Source organism: Pleurodeles waltl, chromosome 6 (assembly GCF_031143425.1).
Source record: "Pleurodeles waltl isolate 20211129_DDA chromosome 6, aPleWal1.hap1.20221129, whole genome shotgun sequence".
Taxonomy (NCBI): Eukaryota; Metazoa; Chordata; class Amphibia; order Caudata; family Salamandridae; genus Pleurodeles; species Pleurodeles waltl.
The window spans coordinates 1663981681-1663994066 of record NC_090445.1 but is presented as its reverse complement, the minus strand read 5'-3'; the positions used below and the strand labels follow the sequence as shown (position 1 = coordinate 1663994066).

At 38.7% G+C, this 12386-nt stretch overlaps 1 protein-coding gene across 1 annotated transcript in view; it reads right to left on the bottom strand.

The window, feature by feature from the left end:
- Positions 1-12386, bottom strand: part of QSOX2 (quiescin sulfhydryl oxidase 2) — a 214702-nt gene that overhangs the window by 115006 nt on the left and 87310 nt on the right. Inside the window, exon 5 of the mRNA XM_069241624.1 lies at positions 3991-4081. Coding sequence (XP_069097725.1) covers positions 3991-4081 — 91 coding nt within the window. The remainder of the gene's footprint in view (positions 1-3990; positions 4082-12386) is intronic.

Below are 12386 nucleotides of genomic sequence, written 5' to 3'. Positions count from 1 at the left end.
TTGTTTCTATGTTTCATTTTATGTGTTTACTTTTCAATCATAACTCGAGTAAGACTACTACAATGTGTCAAGTTGCTGACATCGAGTGTTTGACTTTTCATGATGAAGTAAGATGCTTGAAAATATACGCAAAAATAATTTGTAACTACAGCTAACGTGCCTTCAGAAATTAACAAGTTGTTTAACAAATTAAAAAATGGCAAACAATTTGTAGCTTCTCAGGAACCCTACCAGTAAATTACTGGACTCAAATATACTTTTATGTTAGGACTAGTAATTTACAGTACACCTGAGACTATTTTTTTTAAAGTACACAAACGTATAGCTTTCGAATTCCTGGTACAAAGCACAAAAAAGCTGGGTGTCGATTATACATCAAACAAAATCACCTGAAGCAAGAGAACGACTTGAGACTGGCATATAACAATACTAAGATTTCAATGAGGTAATGCCCCTGGATAGTCAAAATGACAATATATAGATGTCAGAGGGTTAGCACATGAAACTCCTAGCAAGTGGGATAAACTTATTTAAGTGTGAACGAGTTTAAAATATTTCATAATCACTCTTCTATGAAGTGCTATAAATACGAACTTCACATCAGCAAATTATTATTTGTCACTGATAATTGTGAAGCTCGCTGACAAATGGAAATATCTTACCAACAATGTTCATCATATGTAAGTTGTGCAGTCTTGTTGTCAAGTATCTTGGTCTAGCAACAATCAGCACAAGAACACATAGTTGCAGCAATGCTCTGCTTTCCAGATATTACTGTGAAGCCAAACTACCCAACATTCTTACTACTACGTTCGCCACTTTGATAGGATGCCTTAAAATGTTATGTAAGGCACACAGGTCAGAGTTGAACGTTTAAGTCCTCTGCTTATGATAAGCACTGTTGGAACTTTACTGTAAAGTGAAATATGATCTTACCACTAGTGCCCTATAAAATAATACAAAAGAGCATACATTCAGATGTTTTGCCAAAAGCACTTCAAAATGTTGTATTTATTTAAGACATCCTTCAAGGATTTTGGTTTTTAGCATGGGGCTGCATGGTTGCTACCACTGGTGAATTATGTCAAAGCCCTGTGGCTCTTTGCAATAAAGTTATGGACACCACAAGATTCTGTGTTACCAAAACAGAATGTTTCCAGTCTGGGGTTTTCAATTTACTAACTGTATCAATATGGTACTTTACTCCTTCTGGTTCAATTGAAAATAAAACAGGACTAGAGCTCCCAGAAAGTATTGGGTTCATTAAGTAAATATCTATTATAGCTCAATGCAAAGGTTGTCAAAGGCTGTAAGCCACAGTCGCAGATGAGAGACTTTAATAACTGGAACTGGTACGGCTCAAAGCCCCGACCAGTGTAGTTAAAATGTTCTAAATTAACAAGGGATAAACAGAAAGAAATATTAAAATGTTGGCGCCGCAGGCCTTTAAAAACAATTATTGGCTCTGAACGAGTCAGTTGTCTTGAGTGGTACTCTCAACATTCCAATTTTCTAATACTGGATAAACTGTGTCCCACTCACTCAGGCATATGTCAATCTTAAGTAGAGTGGCTGCATAAATGTATGTCTTAGTCATCTGCTAAGAAACAAACCTTTCATTGTTACCATAAACATATTTAAATTATATAAAAATAATTAGAAATTAACATTGAAAAAATTAACTGCTACATGACTCACAAGCCATCTGCTTGTGTACGGTTCACAATAGTATGTGGGTGGAAATTATACCTGCCAGGAATCACAAAAAATAATAACTGCAACTCACTTTTGCTAGAAACGTCAAATATTACACAGTAAAAACAGAAGCACTTGTCATAGTATGTTTCCATGTTCAAGGTCTAAATTTGATATCTTACATGTGGAGTCAGTGCAAAAACAGTTAACTATAAGATCTATGCAGTGTGCTAATAAATGTACAAAAAAAAAAAGAAAATCAACATATTCGTTCCTGGTGTCCTTCTGTATCTTTGTAGTATCTTGCAAATCACCCTTCCTCATGGCTCTTATCGCTACTATTTGTGGGTATCCAAAAGCTATGAGACAGAGTCAAAGGCAAGAGACAGGGAGGAGAAGAGCAAAGGAGAAACTATAGAACATGAAATAAAGAGAAATGTTAGTAAACAATTTAAGAGTGTTTTAAGCACCTCTGAGGAGGAGGCAAGAACGTTTCTATTCCTCATTTTTACACTAAATAGTACTTTAAAGTATAACATCACATTGTAGTCATCCCCATATTTAAATAATGTATCCAACTTTAGCGTTCGAGAACACAAAACATTTTACAATTTAGGATACAAACATATTTTTAACATTATATATGCTTAAACTAAAAAAATATTAACAGAAAATGCAAGATCAAACTAATTTTTTGTTAAGGCCTTGTGCCAAATCTATTCTTTCATCATAAATGTGAAAGAATCAATAATGCCATTTCCTCATTCTGAGTCATTTCATGCAATCTCAAAACTAGTTCACACAGAGACCAGGCAGGCGTTCTGAGACCTAGGAATTTAAACAGCTTCAACGGTAAAGGAACAAGAACAAAGCAGTAAAATAAATGGCCTCCTCCTTAAATGGAGGCTGTAGTGAAGTCACACTCTCAAAGATTCAATTACTAGGCAAGCAACATTACTTGCCATCCTTCTTGGATGTATGTAGCTCAAAATCATAGCAATGCATATGGAGCAGAGCAAATGCTAGTCAGCAGCAGAGGTAGGAACAAAGTTCCTGAGTGCTGGAACTGAAAAAGAAAAACGTGTGAGGGTTTTCATTGATGCCGCTGCTACAAACATTTAGTAGTTTGTCAGCTGCAGACAATGTACAGTGCTTGGAAGAGGCTGCTCACAGATATAAAAGTTGTACCCTAAGCATACCGACAACTAATGCCAAAATATCAGGATCAAGGCTAGGGGTAAATAGCATTCCTTCATATTGTTCCTGCTTAAACACTGGGAATCCTATGTGCTCGCAACCCCGTAGGTGTAATGCACACTGCATTGCAACCAATATGGTGTCCTATGATAAGATGGTGCATTTCATATGTATTCACATCTAAATACACCTTACCATAGATAAACAGCTGGAACAAGTTTCTGTTTGAGACACCTCAAATGTATTAAGACTTAAATAAAAAAAGAAACAATCGACACGGGGAACAGAAAATGGAATATTTTGAATAGTATCACTCTGATCAGCAAGAAACATCTCAGATTGAGGTGCATCTTCACCAGCGGTGACTGAGGTGAATGATGATTGAAATCAAGAACATTTACAACATGCTAGGTACTGCCAGGGAGTCCCGAGACATAAGAGTTACAATCTGGACATAAAACAAAGTAATGCGGGATGCAGCTGCTACTTGTCTAGAAAAGGTTAAAATGAGGTTTATTCCCAGCCAGCATATATGCCTGAACATTCACGTGCTGAGGCAAAGTGAGATTTTTCTGACCTGCTTCCAGGCAACACAGTCTTTATGGCCCTTAGCGATGTCTTAAGGGGCGACTGCTCCCGCCTAGCGACTGTCACCTTTCTCAGCTGCCTTACACTCTAGCCCCATAATGTCTACCAAAAAGAACTCACATACATTGTACAATGTCGACTCAAGAAGTATTATGAACTACAAAATGCCCTCTTTAGTTATCTTATCCTTCTTTTGTTCTTACTTCTGGTTTCCTTCCAATTCCATTAGATTTGTAAAAGGCACAGCAGTGACTCCGGCGGTGCCGGTGTCCCTTCTCCACAAACCAATGATCAATCTGCTTGGTTCAGATTGTGGATGACTTAATAGAGAGACATACACAATTTTCCAAACTTAATAGAGTTTTGTCTCATGGTTCATTTCATGTTGGATCTTTCTAGGGACCCAGGACATTGCTTATGAGCACCCCCAACTCCTCACGTCTCATTTGACCCATGCTAAAGACCCCATCTATTATGTACCAAAACAGTTTTAACATCCAAAAGGATTACCTCGCGTCCAACATAAGAGTCTTTGCTTTCAAACACAATGGCCGTGTAGTGGGAGCTCTTTTTGTCAAGGAGAGACAGAACCTCTTCGGAACTAAAAAGGGGAAGAAAAGGAGAGCGGCTGAGTGCAGGAATGAGTTTTAAAATACAATTCAACATAAAATCAAATTAGACCTTTTTTTGTGCAACAGTTTCAAAGAAATAGATACAAGATTGTAATGTTACCTCTTGGGCTACTATTTAGCACTCAATACCTAGTCCGATTTATTCTATCATAACAAATCAGTATAAACTTAGCCAATTAGAAGGCCGCAAGCTCCAAGTGGAACTTTCTCGAACTGATGTCTGCTAAAATCATACAATGATGCTCTTGAAGCAAGTTAAGATATGCATTAGCCACATAATTATTCTTAAGCATATTTATCTGTCACTTTAATGGCTAGGAGAATACATTCAAGGAATGCAAATCAAATAGAGTTATTTTTCTACGAAAGGAGTTTGGATATTTAAAAAAACCCACACTTTTTTAGAGATTTCTAAATGCCAAGTTTCCCTTCGGCCAATAAATATGGAACTTATGCAGACAGCGTATGTTAGAGAGAGGGTTCCGAAAGGTCTGGCCCCAGGCTCTGTAATTTGTAAAAACTGGTAAATGGAAACAAACTGGATGCCCCAGTCACATCCTGACAACAATTTATAACTCAACACAAAGTACACCACTTCTAACAATACAAGAACCATTCTGGACATGCGTCAGCATCAAACATCAAATTCTAACCCTGCAAGATACATCTAATCAAGAAAAGAAGCCACATAAAATTACTTGTCATAACTTCATCGTATATCACTTTATGCAACAGTTATCGATTAAGAAAGTTGTTAGATCTTACATATTGTATATCAAATATTACAACACCCTTTAGAGAAATAGAAAGTGTTACTTTCAACATAAAAATAATAGTGAATCTCTGTACATGCTGACTATTAAGCCAGACAGCCTGGCAAGGTTTGAACAAATAATCATTATACTAAGTTTATCGCACATCAATATATTTCAGGTTTATGAAAGGATACAACAGCACCTGAGGCAGGTTTGGTTGAAATGCTCACTCAATATGGGATACTTACTAAGGACAAAAATCAAGTCAAAGTTCAGCAAACGCTACCAAAAAGTGAACTGTCGTAAATCAGAAGCTCAGGGTAAGGCCTAACAAACTTTGCTTTAAGAAACGACTGAAAGAGAACCACTCAAAATTGGCTTTTAACTGAAGGCTTATTTACATTAGGGTAGGTAATGAGCAATGGCATGCAGGAGGCCAAGCTAAATTGCTGTAGAATTGCACCTAGCTAAAAAATATATGCACAGAATGCATCTGTGATATTCAAGAGTTTTAAGGCATACGACGAGCAGGACTTTATTACCCAATAAAGATATTTATTGTTTCACTTTGTGGGAGTAGCAGCACAGCAAGAGTATGTTAAATGATTTTAGATCCGGACTACATATAATCATAACCTTCCCCATCATGCAGGATTCTGGTCTGCATGATACCTTCGGGGAGTGTATGTTTTTGAGGATCAGCAGATAATTGCTTGATATCGGCAGAACGAACCTTTAACTTGGTAAAACAGGGTTGTTTTGTTGTCAGTAGACATTCTTCTAAAAACTTCTGGGCAAAGAATAAAAATTAAAGTGCTATTTCTCATATGAATGCAAACCAGTGTCCATTATGAACGAGCAGCTCCACTCAACAGCGTTCCGAGCTCCCATTACTTGACGCGTTACTCGTGCTAACAGAGCCGAGAAAGCGATCTTCACACAGAATGCCCATAATCCCTAAAAGCCTGCATGGCCGAATAATACTGGAGTGGAAAAGTCTACGGAGGGCAGGAACGGTCTGAAGAGCCTCCCCGTTATGCTGTTCTTCTCGAGTTCACACACTGCATAACATGTTCTCAGTTGCTAATCCGGGGCTTTCGATAGGCAAAAACCTAGTTGGAGAAATATCAATCCACTGCGATGGATAATAATCCTTTGTAATTTGAGCTCTCGCAAAGTTGAAAGGCTATTATAATGCACAGGAAGGAAACACATTTTGAAATTGCCAATCCTGTCCGTAAGCCAAGTCGCTTGCAAGCGCAGAGAGAGTTAACACTTTTAAAAACGAAACACTTTGTTTTTTTGTGAATCCATGAGGAACAAACACATTAGGCTTAAAAATTAGAAGAAATTGCAAAGCCCCCGAGAAGTGGCTATGATATACTTGAGGATAACGAGTAGTGCTTGCTTCATTTCACTTTCTTCTTTCCTATCTTTCTTCATAAAACATTCTTATTTGCATTATGTACAATATGTTTCTAATAAGAATTAATTTAAAATCTTCACAACATAAAAAAAAAATAGACAATACAAATGATTCTAGTAAGGTACTTTTATAACGTCTTTTAAAGTGTCAGAACAGATTAATCAATGAGATGAACTAACTTGAGACTCCTATCTCTACCCACAGTCTTACTAAAGAGCTATATTTGAGAAGAGAGAACTCTGGGTAGTTTCAGAGTTTCCGAGTTTAGGTGGAGAGCAGCACCCTACAACATAAGCTGCACTCTAGATTTGCTCACCTCAAATGTCTGTTTTTCGAGCAAAGTTTTTAAGCATAGGATTAGCACTGTGCCATGAATGCATGATGGCACCACTAGCTCCTAAACAACTATAGCCTAAACCACTACTGCTAAACAACTAAAAAGTCTCTACAACAAAGTACTGAACAACTACTGTCTAAACAACACTTTTGATTGAATAATAATTGCCTGAACAACAAATTTTAAGGTAAGTTTTTCTTTTCTTTTTATGGTTTATTAGTTTGTTAGCTAATAGTTGTTCAGTACTTCGTTGTAGAGACTTTTTAGTTGTTTAGCAGTAGTGGTTTAGGCAAGTAGTGGTTTAGACCTCGTTGTTCAGGATGTTTCCCCTGTGCCATCCACGCCGAGCTAGAAATGACAAAGTCTTTTGCCATTTTTACAGCAAAGTCTTAAGGCATAGGGCTAGCACAGTGTCATCCTTGCCGAGCTGTACATGACAAAAGCCTTTCACCATGCCAGGAACAGTATTACAGCTTTTAATTGGTAAGATACCACCCAAGCCAACCTGGAATGAGCAGAGGCAACCCCTGACATGAGTTTCGCTATCATTATAGCTCTTCAGAGAGGTTTCGCTTAGTCCAGGCACAAGGGAGCACCCAGTATAAGCCAAAGGTTGCAGGGATGTCATAGTTAGGACATAGAATAAAAAGAACCTTAGAATTTCACTAAAAAAGGAAATAGAACGTCCCTGTAAAGGGTTACAGAGACGTTATAGTTAGATTCGATTTTACACACACAAAACCATAGAAATTCAGCTGTTATAGTTAGTTATTTCAATTAAATATAACTCGTCCCCTAAGATAACTAAAACTTGCACATTTGCCATGCACTGCTAATTACACCAGATATTACATCAGCCATGACATCATTGATAATATCACTGCAACATTTGCAGTAAAATTGTTGATTAGAAAACGGTGCATGGTGGGGGCACGAATTATAGTTACTTTAGGGCACAAGTTACAGTTACTTGAAATAACTAACGAGAACAGCTGAATTTCTATGGTTTTATGCATGTAAAATTTGAACCTAACTATAATGTCCCTGTAAAAAAAATATATATATATATATATATATTGGTTAAATTGCTTTCGTTTTGCGGTAACTACAACTCCCAGAATGCAGCATTATAAGTTTATAGTGCACTAGTTAATAATTGAATTTATTTGGAAATTATGGTTGAGTTTTAGCTGTGCAGACCGCAGTTATTAAACTTAACAAGCAGAGAGAAGTAGTTTCTAAGTGCATTTAGAAATATGTTGAGTCTTAATGAATTGTTATCTGTAGATATAAATGTGGAAACAGAAACCCCCTACCGGAAATGCCCGTGATCAAGGTCTCTCAGACCGAAACACGTAGGGCAGGTGATTGTTGAACTGTAAACGAAGTTAACGGAGCCTGAATAAATGAATTTTGTGAAATAAGAGATCCCGGAGTGCAGTCGTTCGTGAAGTATTTCATGAATGTTGTTGATATATGGAAAATGTCACTTACCCAGTGTACATCTGTTTGTGGCATTAGTCGCTGCAGATTCACATGCTGTGCACATCCCGCCATCTGGTGTTGGGCTCTAAGTGTTACAAGTTGTTTTTCTTCGAAGAAGTCTTTTCGAGTCACAAGACCGAGGGACTCCTCCCATTTCGACTCCATTGCGCATGGGCGTCGACTCCATCTTAGATTGTTTTCCCCGCAGAGGGTGAGGTAGGAGTTGTGTATGCTAGTAATAGTGCCCATGCAATGGAGTGAATGCGTATGTACATAATGAAGTTTAAAGTAATATATTTACAAATGTTTAAGATCTACTTCTAAACGGCTACAGGCTCCCGGGGAGGCGGGTGGGCGCATGTGAATCTGCAGCGACTAATGCCACGAACAGATGTACACTGGGTAAGTGACATTTTCCGTTCGATGGCATGTGTAGCTGCAGATACACATGCTGTGCATAGACTAGTAAGCAGTTATCTCCCCAAAAGCGGTGGTTCAGTCTGTAGGAGTTGAAGTAGTTTGAAATAATGTTCTTAGTACAGCTTGACCTACTGTTGCCTGTTGTGCAGTTAACACATCTACACAGTAGTGCTTGGTAAATGTATGAGGCGTAGACCATGTAATGCCTTACATATTTCGGTCATTGGAATATTTCCTAGAAAGGCCATGGTAGCACCTTTCTTTCTGGTGGAGTGTGCCTTTGGTGTAATAGGCAGTTCTCTTTTAGCTTTAAGATAGCAGGTTTGAATGCACTTAACTATCCATCTAGCAATGCCTTGTTTTGAAATTGGATTTCCTGTATGAGGTTTTTGAAAGGCAATAAATAGTTGTTTCGTCTTTCGAATTAGTTTTGTTCTGTCAATGTAGTACATTAGTGCTCTTTTGATGTCTAATGTATGTAGTGCTCTTTCAGCTACCGAATCTAGCTGTGGGAAGAACACTGGTAATTCTACTGTTTGATTCAAGTGGAACAGTGAGATTACTTTTGGTAAAAATTTAGGATTTGTCCGTAGAACAACTTTATTTTTGTGTATTTGAATAAATGGTTCTTGAATGGTAAATGCCTGAATTTCACTCACTCTTCTTAGAGATGTGATGGCAATTAAAAATGCAACTTTCCACGTTAAGTATTTCATTTCACAAGAGTGCATGGGCTCAAAAGGTGGACCCATGAGTCGTGTTAAGACAATGTTGAGGTTCCATGAAGGAACTGGTGGTGTTCTTGGTGGTATAATTCTCTTTAGGCCTTCCATAAACGCTTTTATGACTGGTATCTTAAATAATGAAGTTGAGTGCGTAATTTGCAGGTAAGCTGAAATTGCCGTAAGATGTATTTTAATGGAAGAGAAAGCTAGTTTTGATTTTTGCAAATGTAGTAAGTATCCTACTATATCTTTTGCAGATGCGTGTAAAGGTTGAATTTGATTATTATGGCAGTAATAAACAAATCTTTTCCACTTATTTGCATAGCAGTGTCTAGTGGTAGGTTTTCTAGCTTGTTTTATGACCTCCATACATTCCTGTGTGAGGTCTAAGTGCCCGAATTCTAGGATTTCAGGAGCCAAATTGCTAGATTCAGCGATGCTGGATTTGGATGTCTGATCTGTTGTTTGTGTTGTGTTAACAGATCTGGCCTGTTTGGTAGTTTGACATGAGGTACTACTGAAAGGTCTAGTAGTGTTGTGTACCAAGGTTGCCTTGCCCATGTTGGTGCTATTAGTATGAGTTTGAGTTTGTTTTGACTCAACTTGTTTACTAGATATGGAAGAAGTGGGAGAGGGGGAAAAGTGTACGCAAATATCCCTGACCAGTTCATCCAAAGTGCATTGCCCTGAGACTGATGTTGTGGGTACCTGGATGCGAAGTTTTGGCATTTTGAGTTTTCTTTTGTTGCAAATAGATCTATTTGTGGCGTTCCCCACATTCTGAAGTAAGTGTTCAGTATTTGGGGGTGAATTTCCCATTCGTGGATCTGTTGGTGATCCCGAGAGAGATTGTCTGCTAACTGATTCTGAATCCCTGGAATAAATTGTGCTATTAGGCGAATGTGGTTGTGAATCGCCCAATGGCATATTTTTTGTGTCAGGAGACACAACTGTGTCGAGTGTGTTCCTCCCTGTTTGTTTAGGTAATACATTGTTGTCATGTTGTCTGTCTTGACAAGAATGTATTTGTGGGTTATTATGGGTTGAAATGCTTTCAGCGCTAGAAACACCGCTAACAGTTCTAAGTGATTTATATGAAACTGTCTTTGCTGAATGTCCCATTGTCCTTGGATGCTGTGCTGATTGAGGTGTGCTCCCCACCCTGTCATGGATGCATCTGTCGTTATTACGTATTGTGGCACTGGGTCTTGAAAAGGCCGCCCTTGGTTTAAATTTATACTGTTCCACCATTGAAGCGAGATGTATGTTTGGCGGTCTATCAACACCAGATCTAAAAGTTGACCTTGTGCCTGTGACCACTGTGATGCTAGGCACGGTTGTAAGGGCCGCATGTGCAACCTTGCGTTTGGGACAATGGCTATGCATGAGGACATCATGCCTAGGAGTTTCATTACTAATTTGACCTGTATCTTTTGGTTTGGATACATGGCTTGTATTACATTGTGAAATGTTTGGACTCTTTGTGGACTTGGAGTGGCAATTCCTTTTACTGTGTTGATTGTTGCTCCTAGGTATTGCTGTGTTTGACACGGCAGAAGGTGTGACTTTGAGTAATTGATTGAGAAACCTAGTTTGTGTAGGGTTTCTATGACATAATTTGTGTGTTGTGAACACTGTATTTGCGTGTTGGTTTAGATTAACCAATCGTCTAGGTACGGGAACACATGTATTTGCTGCCTTCTGATATGTGCAGCTACTACTGCTAGACATTTTGTAAAAACTCTTGGCGCAGTTGGCAACACTTTGAATTGGTAATGTATCCCTTGGAATACAAACCTTAGGTACTTTCTGTGTGAAGGATGTATTGGTATATGGAAATATGCATCCTTTAGATCCAGTGTTGTCATGTAGTCTTGTTGTTTGAGCAGTGGGATTAATTCTTGTAATGTAACCATGTGAAAGTGGTCTGATTTGATGTATGTATTTAATATTCTGAGATCTAGTATAGGTCTTAGACTTTTGTCTTTTTTGGGTATCAGAAAGTACAGTGAGTAAACTCCTGTGTTTAGTTCTTGTTTTGGTACTAATTCTATTGCCTCTTTTTGGAGCAATGCTTGAACTTCTAATCCTAGAAGATTTATATGTTGTTTTGACATACTGTGTGTTTTCGGTGGGACTGTTGGAGGGAATTCGAGAAATTCTATGCAATAACCATGCTGGATAATTGCTAGTACCCAAGTATCTGTTGTTATCTCCTCCCAATGTTTGTAAAATTGGCTTAGTCTTCCCCCCACAGGTGTTATGTGATGGGGATGTGTGACTTGTAAGTCACTGCTTATTTTGAGGGCTTTTGGGGCTTTGGAATTTTCCTCTATTTTATTGGAATTGTCCTCCTCTATATTGCCCCCGAAAACTTCCCGCTGATATTGGCTTTGGTAAGTGGGCCTTGTTTGTGATGTTGTGGTTTCTGTCGGTTGTCCTCGAAACCCTCCCCTAAAAGGTGTTTTGCGAAATGTGCCTCTGCTCTGCGGGGAGTAGAGTGCGCCCATGGCTTTTGCTGTATCAGTGTCTTTCTTGAGTTTATCAATAGCAGTGTCGACTTCCGGCCCAAACAACTGCTGTTCATTAAATGGCATATTTAGCACTGCTTGTTGAATTTCCGGCTTGAACCCCGACGTGCGCAGCCATGCGTGCCTTCTTATTGTTATTGCAGTATTTACTGTCCTTGCAGCCGTATCTGCTGCATCCATTGAAGACCGTATCTGATTATTAGAGATACTTTGTCCTTCTTCCACCACTTGTTGTGCTCTTTTTTGGAACTCCTTGGGTAAGTGTTCTATCAAATGTTGCATCTCATCCCAGTGAGCTCTATCATATCTTGCCAAAAGTGCTTGTGAATTGGCAATGCGCCATTGGTTTGCTGCTTGTGCTGCAACCCTTTTGCCTGCAGCATCAAATTTGCGACTCTCTTTGTCTGGAGGTGGTGCGTCCCCCGAGGTATGAGAGTTTGCTCTCTTACGAGCTGCCCCGACAACTACTGAGTCTGGTGTTAACTGCGTTGTAATATAAACTGGATCTGTTGGCGCTGGCTTGTACTTTTTCTCCACCCTTGGAGTTATGGCTCGGCCTTTAACAGGATCCTGAAAGATTTGTTTTGAATGTTTT